The 16,701-nt window shown below is 34.2% G+C and overlaps 3 protein-coding genes across 11 annotated transcripts; all 3 read left to right on the top strand.

The window, feature by feature from the left end:
* Positions 1 to 1,999: 1,999 nt before the first annotated feature.
* Positions 2,000 to 4,149, top strand: LOC104724636 (deSI-like protein At4g17486). Of its 7 annotated transcripts, none has more exons than XM_087474766.1 (7): positions 2,011 to 2,139; positions 2,234 to 2,265; positions 2,351 to 2,390; positions 2,478 to 2,720; positions 3,177 to 3,464; positions 3,564 to 3,641; positions 3,726 to 4,149. In XM_087474766.1, the coding sequence occupies exons 4-7, from the start codon at positions 2,543 to 2,545 to the stop codon at positions 3,929 to 3,931; spliced, it is 750 nt and encodes a 249-aa protein (XP_087330892.1). In that variant the 5' UTR covers positions 2,011 to 2,139; positions 2,234 to 2,265; positions 2,351 to 2,390; positions 2,478 to 2,542; the 3' UTR covers positions 3,932 to 4,149. The 7 variants fall into 7 exon arrangements, with proteins under 7 accessions (XP_010441479.1, XP_010441478.1, XP_087330893.1 ...); XM_087474763.1 differs by having other exon boundaries at positions 2,034 to 2,139; positions 2,469 to 2,720; XM_087474767.1 differs by lacking the exon at positions 2,351 to 2,390 and having other exon boundaries at positions 2,009 to 2,139.
* Positions 4,150 to 6,256: 2,107 nt separating this feature from the next.
* LOC104724635 (small ribosomal subunit protein uS19m) lies at positions 6,257 to 8,383 on the top strand. 3 transcript variants are annotated; one of them, XM_010443174.3, is made up of 5 exons: positions 6,257 to 6,420; positions 6,961 to 7,097; positions 7,222 to 7,290; positions 7,572 to 7,678; positions 7,789 to 8,383. In XM_010443174.3, the coding sequence occupies exons 2-5, from the start codon at positions 6,977 to 6,979 to the stop codon at positions 8,143 to 8,145; spliced, it is 654 nt and encodes a 217-aa protein (XP_010441476.1). In that variant the 5' UTR covers positions 6,257 to 6,420; positions 6,961 to 6,976; the 3' UTR covers positions 8,146 to 8,383. The 3 variants fall into 3 exon arrangements, with proteins under 3 accessions (XP_010441476.1, XP_010441475.1, XP_010441477.1); XM_010443173.3 differs by having other exon boundaries at positions 6,908 to 7,097; XM_010443175.3 differs by having other exon boundaries at positions 6,293 to 6,420; positions 6,913 to 7,097.
* A 5,791-nt stretch (positions 8,384 to 14,174) lies between these two features.
* On the top strand, positions 14,175 to 16,347 carry LOC104724634 (uncharacterized). The gene is made up of 7 exons (XM_010443172.3): positions 14,175 to 14,746; positions 14,920 to 15,046; positions 15,132 to 15,245; positions 15,371 to 15,436; positions 15,515 to 15,553; positions 15,647 to 15,769; positions 15,855 to 16,347. Exons 1-7 carry the CDS (start codon positions 14,562 to 14,564, stop codon positions 16,143 to 16,145), a joined length of 945 nt encoding a protein of 314 aa, XP_010441474.1. The 5' UTR covers positions 14,175 to 14,561; the 3' UTR covers positions 16,146 to 16,347.
* The last annotated feature ends 354 nt before the right edge of the window (positions 16,348 to 16,701 follow it).

Raw genomic sequence — 16,701 nt, 5'->3', positions numbered from 1 at the left:
TGGTGCCAAATAAAATGTTCTCTTTAAATCGCTGGTAGATTTCAACTTGGAACTTAACAATCATAAAAACAACCACTATAGAATTACTATTTCAATCACACCTGGTTAAATAGATATATATAGGGGTTTCCGTTTCTGAAATGTTTCGAGTGGATTTCCCGCCTGAACATGTATTTGGGATGGCATGAGTTTCTTGGTCAATGAGGAGAAAAAAGCCGTCGTTTGTTGTGATAGAAACTTTGGAAAGGATGAATTTGACCTTAATAACTTGGTCTACATTGCTGGAGAGGACAACAAAGTGAGGAAAGTTAATTTTGGACCAGCAGCCGAATCATCCACCTGGCCGTTTTTGTTTACTTTTGTTCCAAGTTTGATTCGAATCCGGAAATGTGTAGGAAGCAAAAGAAAAAGAGACGAATAAGCTTCGTGTTAATCAAACGGTGGTATAGTGGTTTTCATACCCTCTCCCTGAAGAGATTAGTCAGGTGGTTAATTTAAGCCCGAATCACTCTTAAAAATGTGATTGTGCCTTCTTCATAATATTGGTTTTATGACTTTATCGCCGTTCATTATCTTGGTGTTTCTCAGCCTATTATACTTTAATTTTTTGTCATATTTTATCTTATGTTTTTTTGCTAATTGTTCATATTAGTAGAGCTAGTTGTGGTGTAATATCTGTCATTAGTTTGAAGTTATGATTCCATTCGTTTCCATTTGTTGTTTTTTTCCTGTCCATGAGTTGGAATGTCATATGTTAGGCTAGTCCATGTGTTGGGATGTCATATGATTAAGATTTAATTGAGGAAAAATCAGTTACACTAAACAGCATTTTTTATATTTGAAAAGATATGAGATAATATAAAAATGGTCTCTATAAAGAAAGAAAAAGAAATTCCAAGATAGGTAAATAAATAAAGTCTTGGTATAGCGCATTTTTTTTTGTCAACAACTTAAATAAATTAGCTCAAAAGAGTCGATTGGAAAGAACTAATTGGAAAGAACATTGTTTACAAGTTTAACAGAATGCTGAATGGTACGAACCCGTCATGCCAATAAATAAGCTTTTGCATTCGCACTATGTGGAATAAGAGAAAGTGAGAAGGTCGAAAATTCTTCCCTGTTCATTGCAATATCCTCAAGGTAGACAGAAAATGCTGGCTACTTTGAATGTGAAGACACCATATTCACCAAATCCGAACAGTTAGTAAAGAAAGCTACATCGTGATTGTCGGCGCCAATCATACACCGCATAATACAGACGAAAACTTCGACTTAAGGGTGTAGAGGGGAGAGACTCTGGGGTAAATATGCAGCTTTCATGGTTGGCGTGCCCTTGGTCGAGTGTAAGCAATACCATCCCATACCTGAAAACATATCACTCTCCTTCTACGACCCATCAATGAAACAACGAACCCCTATAAGAAAGAGCTCAGGTGTAGCGCGTATTGATTATATAAAACTATAACAACCGATTAAAAGCTGAAATTTATAAAATCTTTTGATCCCCTTAAAAACATTGTAAACCCTATTTTAGCAACGAAAGATATGTTATTACTTTAGATTTTAATCAGTTGTTATAGTGTGTATTAAGATTTACTCAAGTCGTTATTAAAATGCAATGAAATCAGAAATTGTGATGGTAATTTTTATTTTTTTAAAAATATACTATAAAAATTGTTTATAAAAAATTAATGGTATCATAGACATAATTTGAAAATTTATTAAATAAAATGATAGAATGGTAAAGTCGTAAATAAATAAGATAATGATTTCACGCGTGTTTTATATTAGCGCGAAATCTAAAGTACAAAAAAATGAAAATGCAAATTGGAAATCGATTTGAATCTTAAAAATATCATTTCTTGATTACTAAGGTTTAATTTTTATGTAGTCAAGAAAGGAAATTAGTTTTACTAATAAAGACTTGAGTAAGTTAATTACAGAAATTAATTAATTAACTTTTCGGTTAAAAAATCTTATTACACACTTTTGCAATGTCGATCATATCTCATCAAAATAACGCTTTTTATCCCAAGTTTTTGTTTTTCCCTTTCCGCTTTGCGTATCAGCCAGCCGGACGTTTTTCACCTTCATCTTCCAATCTCTCTCTCTCTCTCTCTTTCTCTCGCCAATTCTCATGTAAGCTCTCTCTTCATCTTCTCTCCAAGGATTTGTTTTCCGTGAGAGACAAACTAAGAGCTCTCTCGATTTCGATTTTGTTCGTATGTGTTAGGGTTCTTTTGGGGAACGATCCTCATCATCCTCGTATGTATTATTGGGGGTTTCAGATTTGAGTTCCTTTTCCTCTAAATTATGGTTTTTGATTAGTGGGTTTTCTTGATCTTTCCAGATTCATTTGAAAGAGATTTTGTTCTGAATCAGATTCGTTGGTCTCTTCTCTCACTAGCCTACCCTACCAAAAGCTCGGGGATGTTTTTACTTTAGCTTCTCATCCTTTTCTAATTTAGTTTTTGCAGAGATTTTAGGAAGAAGTATGATTATTTGAAGAATTTGGGAGAGAGACATTGGGTTCGTTGTAAAAATGCGGGTGCTTGGTTTGAGCTCAAGCTTATGTTCTGGTGAGGAGAAGCAACAAGACATCACTGGAGGAGGAGGAGAAGGCGTTCTCACTCCTGTCTATCTCAACGTCTATGATCTTACTCCTGTCAACAATTATCTCTATTGGTTCGGCCTTGGCATATTTCACTCTGGCATTGAAGGTAATTAAATTGCCAGCTTCTTCTTCTCTTTTCTTCTAAATCACTTGATTCACCTATTCAAACTTTTCTCTATAGTCTTGTTGTTTATTGTATCCTATGTACTTTCTATTTGCTTTTCATTCATATCTGGTTTAACGAAAAGGTATCAATCGTGTTAGCAAAGTACTGTAATCTTGAATAGGAGAACCTTAGAATATGCTTCTCAATTGTTGTTAACAAGTTTTGATCTATTGATTAGGCGACAATGCATGGTTTATTACACAATATTTAGAAGGAAAATGTGGACTAGAATGGAAAGCTTTCAAAATCTCTGACTTATCGTCTGAAACATTCTCATTCTAATTAGAGCTTGCCTGATGATTTATAATTATACTTCTGCTAAAGCTATTGTTATTGTTATTGTTGCCAAATTTTTATCTTATGTGGAGTTTTGCACTTTGCTATGTCTACTACTAGCTCATGGTTTCGAATATGGATATGGGGCTCATGAGTATTCGAGCAGTGGGGTATTTGAGGTTGAACCTAGGAGCTGTCCAGGTTTCATCTTTAGGCGGTCTGTTTTGTTGGGAACCACCAGCATGTCTCGCACAGATTTCCGCTCATTCATGGAGAAGCTTTCGAGAAAGTATCATGGGGACACATACCATCTGATTGCCAAAAACTGTAACCATTTCACAGAAGAAGTATGCTTGCAGGTAACAGGAAAGCCTATTCCCGGATGGATTAATCGGATGGCTCGAGTTGGTAAGATAACTTTCTTATATATATATCTTCCAGCTTGTACTTTCTAAATTGGTTCTTGTTTTTGAACTCTTTTGTTTCTTCATGGTTAAACTCCTCCAGGTTCTTTCTGTAACTGTATCCTTCCAGAAAGCATACAGATCTCATCGGTTAATCATCCCGAAGCCCTCGAGTTCTCTGGTAAGTTTATCGTGTTTTCTCTTCTTAACCGCAAAAAGTAAAACTGCAAATAGGCTTATTGGATTTTACTTGCCTCTATTGTAGATGATAACGATGGATCAGAAGAGTCAGTTACATCTTCAGTGTCGTACGAAACAGATGGAGAAGGATCGGATCATCATCTGATAACAGCACCAAACAGCGACATTGCGTATCTACAAGACAGACCAGTGCGACTTGCCCGAGAGCTCCTCCAAGAACCAGATGATGATGCTGATGCATCTCCTGAGTTGTTGTTGAAGCGATCTTGATCATGATCATCATCAAGAAGTTCTGTTGTCTGTAAACAGAAGTGAGGCAATGGGTCCATTTTGAGTATTCTCATTCTTTGGATCTAGAAATGTAAAAATAGAAAGAAAAAAAAAGAAAAAAAAAGAAGATATGTAATTTAAATGAGAACCCATCTCAAGATTGTTGGATTGTAGTGTAAGATTAGAGACGACAAATGGTGTGAACTTGTCGACACAAATTGTGCCTTCTTCTTCTTCTCTCCCTGAGTTCACATTTCAGAGTATCATCATAATTTATAAGATTTGCGAGACTAATTAATTAATTTATTAGTACAACAGTTAGTTGTTATGGTGATATATGTCTGAAGCTGTATATTCAGTTAAGCACCCACAAGTAGGCATGACCAAAATTAAACCGTAACCGTATTTTGGACCGTATTTCAAACCGTAACCAGAACGTAACCGTATAAAATGGTTAAAACCCATAAATGTATTAAAACTGTTGGTTAACCGCATAGTTAAACCGTAACTGTTTTAAAAACATAATAAACTATACTAGTAATTATCTATATATAATAGCAAACCCATTTTTGGGTCAACTTTAATCTAACGGATAAGATTGATTCTATTATCTCATCTAACGGTTTAAAATTATTGATGATCCCAATAGTTGTAAGTTTTTTTTCCAATCATCATGTTTCTTCGTCGTACCCCCATCTTTTAAAAATCGCACCTATTAAACTTTTTGTTAATGATCTCAAAAGTTGCAATGTTTCGGTCCAACAATTGTGTTTCTTTGTTGCACCCTCAGCTTTCCATGTTGGCACTCGTTAGTTTTCACACCCTTTTGTTTTACACCTGTTTATTTATATAAAGTTGCAATGTTTTGTTCCAACAATTGTGTTTATTCGTCGTACTCCTAGCTTTCAATGGTTGCACTTGTTAGTTTTCACACATTTTTGTTTCACACCTTTTTGTTTTCACACTCTTTATTTTTATATATATACAGATTTTTATGGACTTTGAAAAGAGTTTTTGCTCTTTGAGTATTATTAATGATCTTACCCTTTGTTAATAATCTCAAAGTTGCAAAGTTTTGATCCAACAATTGTGTTTAAAATCATAGATTTATATGTTTATATATTATAGCAAACTCACTTTTAGGGGTCAATTTAAATATAACTGATGAGATTATTTTTATTATCTCATCTAACTGTTTAGATTTGTTAATGATCTTAAAAGTTGCAATATTTTGATCCAACAATTGTGTTTCTTCGTCGTACTCCCAGCTTTCAATGTTCATATTAGTTAGTTTTTGCACATTTTTGTTTCACACCTCTTTGATTATATATATATATATATATATATATTATGGACCTTGAAAAGAGTTTTTGTTATTTGACTATTGTTTAATACCTCCAAATTTGAAAATTCTTAGTATTATTTTCTTTCAATTTATTAATCAACATTAATTCACTCATTTTTGTTAAGAAAATTGGATTGTTTTATTTATTGATTCATTCATCAAACTTTTGTTTGGTGTCGTTTTCCATCTAATTGTATTGCTCATCTCTTTCAAGTATTAATTTAGGTAATTAATTGTGATTTCTATTTTTTCATAGATTTATCTTTTTAGTCAATTTGATTGGTTGCAGTTGCAGCTATGACCTCTTTCTCCCTAATTCTCTTATTATTTTTTATAAATTTTTGATAAAATAATGATTTAAATTTTATTCTATGTGAATATCTTTCAAAATTGATTATCTGAGTATGATTCGGTAATCCTAGATTTATACATCTTTAACATTATTCTTTTATTGTCACTGAATCGATTTTTCATTTATATATATATATATAAACAATATTTTATTTAACTAATTTGGTTAATTCATCTTAGTCATTATTTATGACTTTTATATTATACAGTTAAAAAACTACCAAAAAAAATTCACTCGAAATGTGAAATTAACAATGGTAATCATTTTAAGTTTTTATTTTCCCGTGCGGTAACGCATGGGTCGACATCCTAGTTTACTTAATACGAATCATATAATATATAGAAATATGAGTACACTAAAAGAACATATTAATTATAAATAATCATCAAATAATATTAACCGTATTATATTATCAAATAACCGTAACCGTATATAACCGTAACCGCTTCAACCAGAACCATATTTAACCGTAACCGTTTAACTATTTATTTAACAGTTATAAATAAGATTAAAGAAAATTTTTGACTGTAAGCGGTGGTTAATAAACCGTAATCGTGATAACCGTAACCACACGGTTACGTCTACTCACAATAGTATTAGTTATTGGGCTACCCGGGAATAGTTAATTGGGCCTATTAATTTTAGTAACGGCCCAGTTTGGGTTGTGATCAGATCCAGACAGTCCAAAATAGAATTGTGAGTTCCTCCTCGAACACGATGCTCTGAAAGCCGTAAAACATTGTTCACCGTCGTCTTCTAGGGTTCTTTTTCTTCGTCGTCGTTCTTTAACTGGTATGCTTCAATGGCTTCCTTTAACTTTTCAATCATTTCTGCGAAATTTTTAAAAATGGGCTAAATCGACGACGTTATTATAAATCTAATTGCTCTCTCTCTCTCTCTCTCTCTCTCTCTCTCTCTCTCAAAGTTGTTTCGAGGAAGATACTATTAGCTTTTAGTGAGAGATTGTGGTATTAGTTACGGGTCAGTGGGTCACAATTAGGTTGATCTGCCTAATTTTGTAACCAATGTAGGTCGTTTGTGAATCATGAACTTTCTGTAGGGTCTTTGCTTTGCTTTACTCATGAAACTGAGAATGAAGCTCTAAATTTGTTGTGCTTGTCGATTTTTGTTTTTTGTTTTTTTGGGGTACATTTCAGTTAGTGATTGTCCTAATTTCAGATCAAGTTTGGTTTCACTCTTAACATTCGTCTGTCTAGGTCTAGTTGAAAATTTTTCATGACTTTGTTTAATATATATTTTTCTGGGTATATGGACGCAGTCTAGACATTTTGAGAGTTGAGACTTAGCTTCAAAGGGTTTATTCTATTGCAGTCATCTATCTTCTAGTATGGCTTTCTGCTCAAAACTAGGTGGTCACTTGAAACAAGGAGTTGTTCAAAACAGAAATGTTCCATTGACATCAATGCTCACTTCTCTCCGCTACATGTCCACAAAACTTTACATTGGTGGTCAGTTTAACTTTCCTATCAGATTGGTTTCATTTTCTTACTATTTGCGGTTGTCAAACTGTATATTTGCTTTCTCTTCTATAGCTGTTCTAATGTTTTGGTCACTGTTAATTTTTGGTCCCAGGTCTATCACCTGGAACTGACGAGCAGTCCTTGAAGGACGCTTTCTCTAGCTTCAGTGGAGTCACTGAGGGTAAGCCCTGGATTTTGACATCTTTCTTTTACTGTGTTCTTCAATAGAATATGGATTTGCTTGCTAGTTAATGCTTAGACCATTCAAGGATGTGTGGTTGGGTTTAAGCCGTCTTAGTCATCATTGTACATGTGTACCATATAATTGATGTTGATGAACATTTACATTATGGTATTTGTGTTTTGCTTTCATGTATGCCTCGGGACTTAACGATCATTCTATTTGATTGTTCCACATCTTGTGTTATTAACTAGCATCTTGTCGTATCTTGTGTTGTGCAGCAAGAGTCATGACAAACAAAGTGACTGGGAGGTCTAGAGGTTATGGATTTGTTAACTTCATGAGTGAGGATTCTGCCAAATCTGCTATTTCAGCTATGGATGGACAGGTTAGAAAACTAAAGAATCATGGTGGATCTAAATAGATACACCTATCATGTTAATTGTTGTGGATCATATGATTAACCTTCCCCTTTTGTGGTTTGGGATGGTTAATTAGGAGCTGAATGGGTTTAACATCCGTGTGAACGTTGCAAAAGATTGGCCAAGTTTGCCATTGTCTTTGGATGAGAAGAGTATAGAAGAAGCTGAGACGAAAGGAAATAAGATGGTGAGCCGATCTGTATGGAAAGATCCATTCGTTGATGCGTTCCTGATGAAGAAGAAAAATGCAGCTCTGACCAAGAAAATTTGGTCGAGGAGATCAACAATTCTGCCAGAGTATGTTGATTCGTCGGTGAGAATCTACAATGGCAAAAGTCATGTGCGTTGTAAGATCACAGAGGGGAAGGTTGGGCACAAATTCGGAGAGTTTGCGTTTACAAGAAAAGTGAAGAAGCATGCTAAAGCAAAGTAGTTTCTTTGGGAATGAACTGGTAACACAGCTCGAAAGGACTGTGTTGAAAAGCTAGAAACGAATCGAGTCAATAAATTCTTAACAGGTAAAACTCATTAGCTTACGACATGAATGTAGACGAAGTCTTTTACAAAGTCTTCAGTTTTGTTGTCGACTCTGTATTTGTGGACCACAAAGTGCCAAAGTTTTTTTTGGAATTCGATTTACCAATATCAATTATGGAGCTTCATGAACCAAACTAGGCGTCAACTTAGTGCTTGTTGAAGCGGTCTCGATCAAGAATATTGTCTGTATACACAAGTGAGTCAATGGGTCCATTTTGAGTATTCTTTCGCACTAAAAATGTAAAACAAGATAGAAATTGAAATGAGAACCCAATCTAAAGATGTTGGATGGTAGTGAGACAAATGGTGTGTGTGAACTTGCTGACAAAATAGTGTCTTCTTCTCTCTTTTGAGTTCACATGTCAGTGCATAATTCGTAAGATTTGCGAGACTAATAATTAGCACAAAGATTTGTGAGACTAATAATTAGATGTATAATCAATTTTTCACAGGTACTGTGGTTACGGATTTGCTATGCTGACTCGTAAGTCGCAACTGTCGTCTAGACTTGGGAGGTATTTATTTAGTTCACACTTTGATGCTATTATTACTTTAATAAAGACGTCAAAAGACCTGTGAGCAACGTGTTCTATATGTCGAATGTCGTTTAAGCTAGAAAAATCACTTTAGTTTATAAATTTTATGATTTATATATGAAACATAAAATATCAAATTCTCAGCTAGAGAGAGAGAGAGGGTAATTAAGGATGTTATACACGGTTACGGAATGCGTTTAAATATTTCATAAGCAATGTCTTTCCACCAAGAAGCTTTTGTAATCAAGTATGTTTCAGCAAAAATAAAAAAATAAATAACTTCTGTAAATTAAAAATATATATATATATATATAAATATTTTATCAAAATGTTATATTTAGGATTTTTTTTTTCGTAGATGTTTGTAAAATAAAACTATTTACTTTAATTTTTTGAAAATGAATTCTTGCTATGAAAAGATTTGCTAGTGCTTAATAAACTGAAATGGCATATTTGCTGAAAAAATACATTTAAATCATCAAAATTATTGGATCAATATGAAAATATCTCTTTAACATACAATATGTAGTTATTCTGAATTTTTTCTCTTTTGTATTAGTAAAAATCTTAAATTGTATAAACTGAAAATATAAATTTTATTATTTTGTTTTTTTTTTGTTTTTTGTTTTTTTGTTAAAGGGTATTCAATTAAAAAAATATATGCCTAATGGGCTATTTCCAGACTAGGCCCATACAAAATCCCCTTAGTGCATGACCCATATACATCAAACCGAAAACTAAACCATTGAAATACAAAACCGACCGGGTTCACATACTGAACTAAACCGGTCGCTGAAAACCTTAATCTACAAACGTAGAACACGTTGTAGCCGCCGTCCAACAGATCTGCGGATACTTATCGGAACAAGACCTCTAGTAAGCCTGGACGATGCTAGCCAAACAGAGATGGTGATCCAAGATCCGTTTCCATCTCGCCACCGCAGAGCAGTTTTGAGAAGAACGAAGAGAACCGAGCTCGTCTTTGTCGAGGAAGCTTCTTGCTCAGTCGTGAGGGAGAAAGACAGTAGGGAGTAGATGAAGAGACCTTCGACGGTGGCTTAGCTTCGTCGGATCGGAGACTACCTCCCCTATTGAAACCGATCCCGTGAAACCTCCAGAATCTCCAGTCCCCAGATCTAACTATCTTCCTCGCTCGTTCCTCACCGTGAATCTCCCTCTTCCACTATGCGTCGCTACACCACCGGTAGAGCTCTTACCTTAGGAGTCGCGCAGATGCTTCTCCCCTCCACTGCCCTCTTGATCTTGATCCAATAGTTTAGCCGAGAAGATGCAATGAGTCGCGGATGAAGAACAGCTGTAGGGTCCTTATTGTCATCAGAATTGAAAAAGGACCCACCGTCGGTGCACGAGTTTGTGATCAGAAGAGGAGAAAATTTGAGAGAGAAATCGCCACGAGTGAGATTCACGCGCGCAACTTCTCTCAACTATTTGACAAAAACTATCTAATTTTGTTACTTTGTTAGCACAACTAATATTACACATGTAGAATTAGGTTGGTTCAAAAAATATATATAAAAAAGTCGTGTGAAACGAAAAGTGTCATCTGGTCTACCATAATTAAATTGTAGTTCTTAACTCTTAAGTATAAGATTAAACGTAAGACTGAGTCCTATGGGAGCGTTTTTGGTGTGACTGAAAAATGCAGAGATATGGTCTGCTTTGTCAAGGATATAGCGAAGGTAGTCTATCAGGCGCATTTGTCTCACTATGGTCTCAGGTCATAAGGGACAAAGGTGGAGAAACAGGTTTCGTGGGTTCCGCCTCAGGAGAATTGGTTTAAACTAAACACGGACAGTACTTCTCACGGTAATCCAGGGATGGCAACTGCAGGGAGAGTCAATCGGGATGGTGAGGGGGCGTGGATTCAAGGTTTTTCTTTCAATATAGGCTATTGTTCGGCTCCTCTCGCCGAATTGTGGGGGTCTATTATGGTCTGTATATAGCATGGGGGAGATGTATTACTCACTTGGAGTTGAAGGTTGATTAGGATATAGTGATTGGTTTTCTTACGACAGGGATATGTGACACTCATCCTCTATTTTTCCTAGTATGGTTGTGTTATGGGTTTTTTAAAAGGACTAGACAGTCCTGGTTACACATGTGTATAGAGAAGTTAATCGTCTTGTAGACAGATTAGCTAACTACGCTTTCTCCCAACTTTAGGCTTGTATTGCTTTGATGCTTGCCCAGAGAGTGTTCTTTTAGTTATGATGGAGGATGCCAGAGGGGCTGCGATCTGTTTATAATTTTTTCTTTCATTTTAATAAATAAGGGAGACGTCTCCCTCATTCTACCAAAAAAAAATTAAACGTAAGTCCTTTTTTCTCAAAATCATGGGACAATTGCAGTTTGTATACCTTTATTTGGCCTTGAATGCAATTGTAGACCCCATATTCGATATTTGAGAAACATAACCACTAAGGATACTGAAATTACAGTTAACTCCCTTACGACCAAACAAAAAACACAAGCCGAAATGACAGATGTAACCCGGAGGAAGTCTGCGATAGATTTCTTTAAGGTGGATTACAAATTGATGTTAACAAGAAGACATAAAAAGACGTCTACTCCTTAATTATAGTTTAAATTTTAATTAAAAAAATTATAAAAATAATTTGATAAACCTATTGACCAAATAATAACCACATAAACTTCCTGCATTGAAATAAAATCAATTTACCTATAAACGAGTCAAATTAAGGGAGGAAAGGCTGATTAGGTTATAATTATTTGATTTAGGGTTTGCTTAAGTAGACTTCTCTGTGGACTATACTATTTGTGGTTAACTTTGTTATGCTATCAATTATTAATATTACATTAATACAAATAATTTAACCAAACTGATAGCTGAACCTAACCGAATGCGTACTGATTCCTTGATTTTAACCTAACCGGATAATTTAACGATATATATATTTCTTTCTGTAAGTCAACCCTAGTTTATATGTGATCTCTCTCTCTCCAAAATTTCTCTCTCAAAAATTCTGATATTATTGTTCTCGGAAATTCAGATTGTATTCTCATCATTTCTCGTCTTCGAAGCTCAAGGACATCTCAGATAAGTATTTCTTGATTTATCGTCGGCGATTTGCTTTTGTAACGCTTTAGCTAATTTTGTTCGAAAATATATTTGTTCTCATCGTTTTTTGTTCATTTTGCACACAGATATGGGGTTACACAACTACACTCAGCCATCTTCTAGTTCTTTGCAAGTATGGAGTGAAGGTCCACCTGAAGTAAACTTTCTTGGCCTGACAGTTGGAATTCCTGACAAATGTTTCTGCGGAAGGAAAACCGTTATGAAATGTTCCACCACAGCGGACAATCCTGGAAAGATTTTCTTTGGATGCAATAACCATGAGGTTGTTAGATTGTCTGGTGGTTTATTTGTTTGGTATAATTATTATTTGAGTATAGATAATATTCTTATGGTATATTTATTTCTATGGTATAGGATGGAGAGGACCATATTATGAAATGGTGGGATGAGGCTATTATGCAAGAACTTCAAGCAATGAGAGGTGGACTTGCTGACCAAAGGGATTCTATTACAGCCATCCTAGAAAATGAGGAAATGTTATGGGTCTAGCAGGAGCTAGACAAGGTGAAAGATCAGATGAAGGAATTACGTATGTCAGTTCGTCGTGTACGTGGGGTGGTCGAGAATGTCTTAATCGCTGGTATAATCCTCATTGTTGTATTAATCTCTTTGGTTTCGTAGATCTTTCAATTAAGTTGTAAAATCTGTGAATCTTTCTTTATCGTGTCTGTTTGTTTGAATGGCGTATTTATGTCTGTAATCTGTGAATTTGCTTCAGTTTCTGTAATATTTGGACGACTTCGTTGACTTCAATAGTTGACTTTTACAGTACACTTCTACCGTTTAGATATTGTGGAGAGAAAATTAAGATTATGAAGTCTACTCCTTAATCTATCTAAAGAAGTCAGGCAATGAAGTCTGCTCGTTAATGATTTACGACGCGGCGGTTTGCGTTATTGATTAGTTATATGTAATTGTTCATTGCAACCGCTTCGTCTCGTATATATAACCCAAACCCTGGGCGTTGTGATTATTTTAAAACTGCAACCAAAAAAGTTATCAGTAAATCATTTATTTTCTCTTAAAAAATAGTACGTAGTTCATCTTCACGACAGAGAATTGGTGATTGAAAGTCTTTCAGTTTCATTGGAATGGTCAATATAAATCATCACAGCCACGAGGAACTGTAATAGATATAAGAGTTTGGTCTTACATTCTCTCTCGCTGATATAAGAGTTTGGTCTTCAAAATGTAATAGATATATTAGTGGTTTTTCGGTTATAAAATTATGATATTCATAATTTAGGTGTATCATAATTTACGGGGTTGTTTGATATTTGGTAACTAGAGATAGTATGGATTTAGTTAATTACAGGTAACATATAAAATCAATTATAGGTAACATTTAAAAGATAAAGAAATCTCTCAACCTAATTAAAACAAAAATATGTAATTCTTTTTTCACTTTTATTTGATTTTATATTTAAATTATATGGCAAGACGTGTTTGAGTAGAGATAATATAAATTTGAAATGTCATTAATTCGGTGCTACACTGGTAAAATAATATTTTATTATTTTGTTAACAATATGAATATTAGATTAATAAACATATCAAATTAATTTGATTAAACTAATATCGTAAACAAAAAAATATTTTACGGTATCTCGTGGGTTAAATCATCGAATTAATAATCAAAATTCTATTATATAATTTTAAACACTCAAATTAAATATAATTAACAAACAAAAATTAAAATTTTTATCACATAACTTAACACACAGTATACCACAGATCAAAATTTAAATCTACTAGAATAGATCTTACAAATTATATTTTTTTTCCATAAGTCATATTTAGCATATGATTTCGTAACACAGTGTTTCGTAAAAAAAATTTTTAAAATAAATAAAATAATCATGCTGCTTTAAATAAAAATTATAAAATAAACAAAAGGAAATTCAATCCATGCTATAGTACGGTCCAATTCTAGTAAGAAGATATCAAATGTCAAAGCATATGTACTCCCAAATATATGTTACTAGGAATATAGTTTTGGAGATATTTTTTACCTATGAAAGATGGAACCAAAATAAGATCTAGAAAGGTGATTGGCTAACGAAAGAAGCAAGTGACAGTGACATTTTATCCCGCAACAACACATTAACATTCTTTTAAACAAAAAAAAAAAAAAAAAAAAAAAACAACAACACATTAACATTCTTTTAAACAAAAAAAAAAAAAAAAAAAAAAACAACAACAAGAATGTTAATGTGTTGTTGAGGGATAAAAGTACATATATAGATTTAAATTGGTACTTACAAAAACAATTTGACACATATTCAAATATTTATTACATCCATATCAGTTACCAGATTGGGTTGCAAATATTTATATTTAGTAAAGATCAAAATATGAAACCCCCCTAGCTAGTATATGATGATATGTTATAAATACATAGGCACATACAAGCAGAGATTTAATGCAGCTGCAGGAAGATATCAACTAGTCAGCACCGTCTATTTTCGTTCTGTAGATATAGAATCAAATCAGCACCGTCCATTAATTCATCTAGTTCTTTCTTACTTGACCGCAACTTCCAACCACATCACACTCTTTCTTTCTATTCCTTTATATATTTACTCCTATCTCAAATGTTCTTGGATACTACTCTCATAAAACATTAAACGCCAACCGCAACTTTCTCGTTTTTCAATGGGACATAAAGGTTTGAAGCGGTCTTGTGTTGCGGTGGCGGTTGCATTATTAGCCATGGTTCATGTCTCTGTTTCGGTTCCTTTCGTAATGTTTCATGGAATCTCAGCTCAATGTTCGAATGATAGAGATGCTAACTTCACACAGCTTCTCACTAACCTCTCTGGCTCTCCTGGCTTTTGCGTGTAAGTCAATCCGCAGACTAGTTAATTCGTTGTTTTGATAACCGAAAGATAAAGAACTTATAGAAGATAGTGTAATATTCTTGCTATCTAAAACGTCCATATTGGCTTAGCTTAGCTATGATGATGTATTTGGTTTGATCCATCTTTCTTTCTGTTTTTGGTATGGAATCTAGAGAAATCGGAAATGGAGTAGCCGATTCATGGTTAATGCCACTCACACGGCAAGTGGAAATAGCGTGTGAGAAGGTGAAGCAAATGAAAGAATTGAGTCAAGGATACAACATTGTCGGAAGATCTCAGGTTTCTTGATACCCTTTCTTGAAAACCCTAAAATATCCTCTCTTTTTTTAGTTTCATGGATGTTGATTGATGAATGATGGAACAGGGGAACCTAGTGGCTCGAGGCTTGATCGAGTTCTGCGACGGTGGACCTCCGGTTTACAACTACATATCCTTGGCTGGTCCTCATGCTGGGATATCCTCTGTTCCTATGTGTGGTGTAAGAATTTTTTTTTTTCCCCTCTAAATATCTAATATTTTTTCTATTATTTAATTTTTAATCAACCAATCACAGTAACATAATTATTTGTCTTTTTTCTGTTGTTGTTTTGTTCTTTTGTTAAGTCTGGTTTATTCTGTAAGTTAGCAGATGACCTAATCAAGGGAGATATCTATAGCGACTTCATTCAAGTATACATCTCTTTCTCTCTTTATTAGGACTAAATCCTCAGTTACATATTAATATAAACATCTTTAATAACTCTACAGGATCATCTTGCTCCTAGTGGTTATCTCAAAATCCCTACTGTATGTCTACTCACACCATAGCAAAATCGCCAATTATATACACATCTTAGTGATGAAAACATCTGCTTTTAATCTTTGTCTTTGATGTATCAGGATATGAAAAAGTACCTCGAAAGCTCTAAGTATCTACCTAGGCTTAATAATGAGATACCAAACCAAAGAAACTCAACTTACAAAGAGCGTTTTGCCAGTTTACACAATCTTGTTCTTGTCAAGGTTTGGTGTCTTTATTCAAAACCATTATACTTTTCAAACTAATCTTTTTGAGTCCCCTCTTGATGATTCTGGTTTGTTTTAACAGTTCCAGGACGATAAGGTTATTGTTCCAAAAGATTCATCTTGGTTCGGGTTTTATCCGGATGGCGAATTCAAACCTCTTCTCTCTGCTCAACAGACAAAGCTATATACAGAGGATTGGATTGGTCTGAAAACATTGGATGTTGCTGGAAAAGTGAAGTTTGTGAGTGTAGCTGGTGAACACATCAGAATGGCAGATGAAGATGTCGTCAAATACGTTGTACCTTATCTCCAGAACAAACAGTCTTCAGTACAAAGACTCAACCGCAAGACCAAAGAACCCTTGCGTCCTTAAAAAGAGCAAATATGTACCTCAATCGTTATACTTACTTATGCAAAATATCTAAAAAACTTAGTGATGATTTTATAGAACAAGAATTCTTATTCTTATACATTATACATGAATTATCAAATTAATCTGTAGAGACACGGTGAACGAGATCGATATTCATCACCAGTTTTGTAACCTCTTCAATACATACATGGACGTTGCAAAAGAGATTGGACAAGTTTGCTATTGTCTTTTTGGATGAGAGTCAATCAGAGTCATCAATAACATATATTTGTCTGCATACGGAAGTCAATCAATGGATCCATTTCAAGTGTTCTTTCGATCTAGAAATGTAAAAAAACAAAAAACAAAAAAATTCCAATCTAAGTTGTAAGATTAGACAAATGACGTGAACTTGTTGACCTCTCTCTTTTGTTCACATTCATTTCAGGGCCGTGAGTTGTACGATTTGCGAGAGTAATTAATTAATGAGAACTGAGCCATTACAATTTTCACTGTTATTACTACTTCACTAGTTATGGATTTGATATGTTTTATTTATTTATTAAGTTCACATTTT

This window comes from Camelina sativa, chromosome 11 (assembly GCF_030686135.1).
Source record: "Camelina sativa cultivar CO46 ecotype springtype chromosome 11, ASM3068613v1".
Lineage (NCBI taxonomy): Eukaryota > Viridiplantae > Streptophyta > Magnoliopsida > Brassicales > Brassicaceae > Camelina > Camelina sativa.
This window is presented reverse-complemented; position numbering and strand designations above follow the sequence as displayed.

Coding starts and splice junctions, on each gene's coding strand:
- LOC104724635 (XM_010443174.3), top strand. CDS start 6,977: ATGGCTTTCTGCTCAAAACTAGGTGGTCACTTGAAACAAGGAGTTGTT. Junction 7,098..7,221: donor CACAAAACTTTACATTGGTG/GTCAGTTTAACT, acceptor TTTTGGTCCCAG/GTCTATCACCTGGAACTGAC. Junction 7,679..7,788: donor TTTCAGCTATGGATGGACAG/GTTAGAAAACTA, acceptor ATGGTTAATTAG/GAGCTGAATGGGTTTAACAT.
- LOC104724634 (XM_010443172.3), top strand. CDS start 14,562: ATGGGACATAAAGGTTTGAAGCGGTCTTGTGTTGCGGTGGCGGTTGCA. Junction 14,747..14,919: donor GGCTCTCCTGGCTTTTGCGT/GTAAGTCAATCC, acceptor TATGGAATCTAG/AGAAATCGGAAATGGAGTAG. Junction 15,246..15,370: donor CCTCTGTTCCTATGTGTGGT/GTAAGAATTTTT, acceptor TCTTTTGTTAAG/TCTGGTTTATTCTGTAAGTT.
- LOC104724636 (XM_010443177.3), top strand. CDS start 2,543: ATGCGGGTGCTTGGTTTGAGCTCAAGCTTATGTTCTGGTGAGGAGAAG. Junction 3,465..3,563: donor TAATCGGATGGCTCGAGTTG/GTAAGATAACTT, acceptor AAACTCCTCCAG/GTTCTTTCTGTAACTGTATC. Junction 3,642..3,725: donor CGAAGCCCTCGAGTTCTCTG/GTAAGTTTATCG, acceptor CCTCTATTGTAG/ATGATAACGATGGATCAGAA.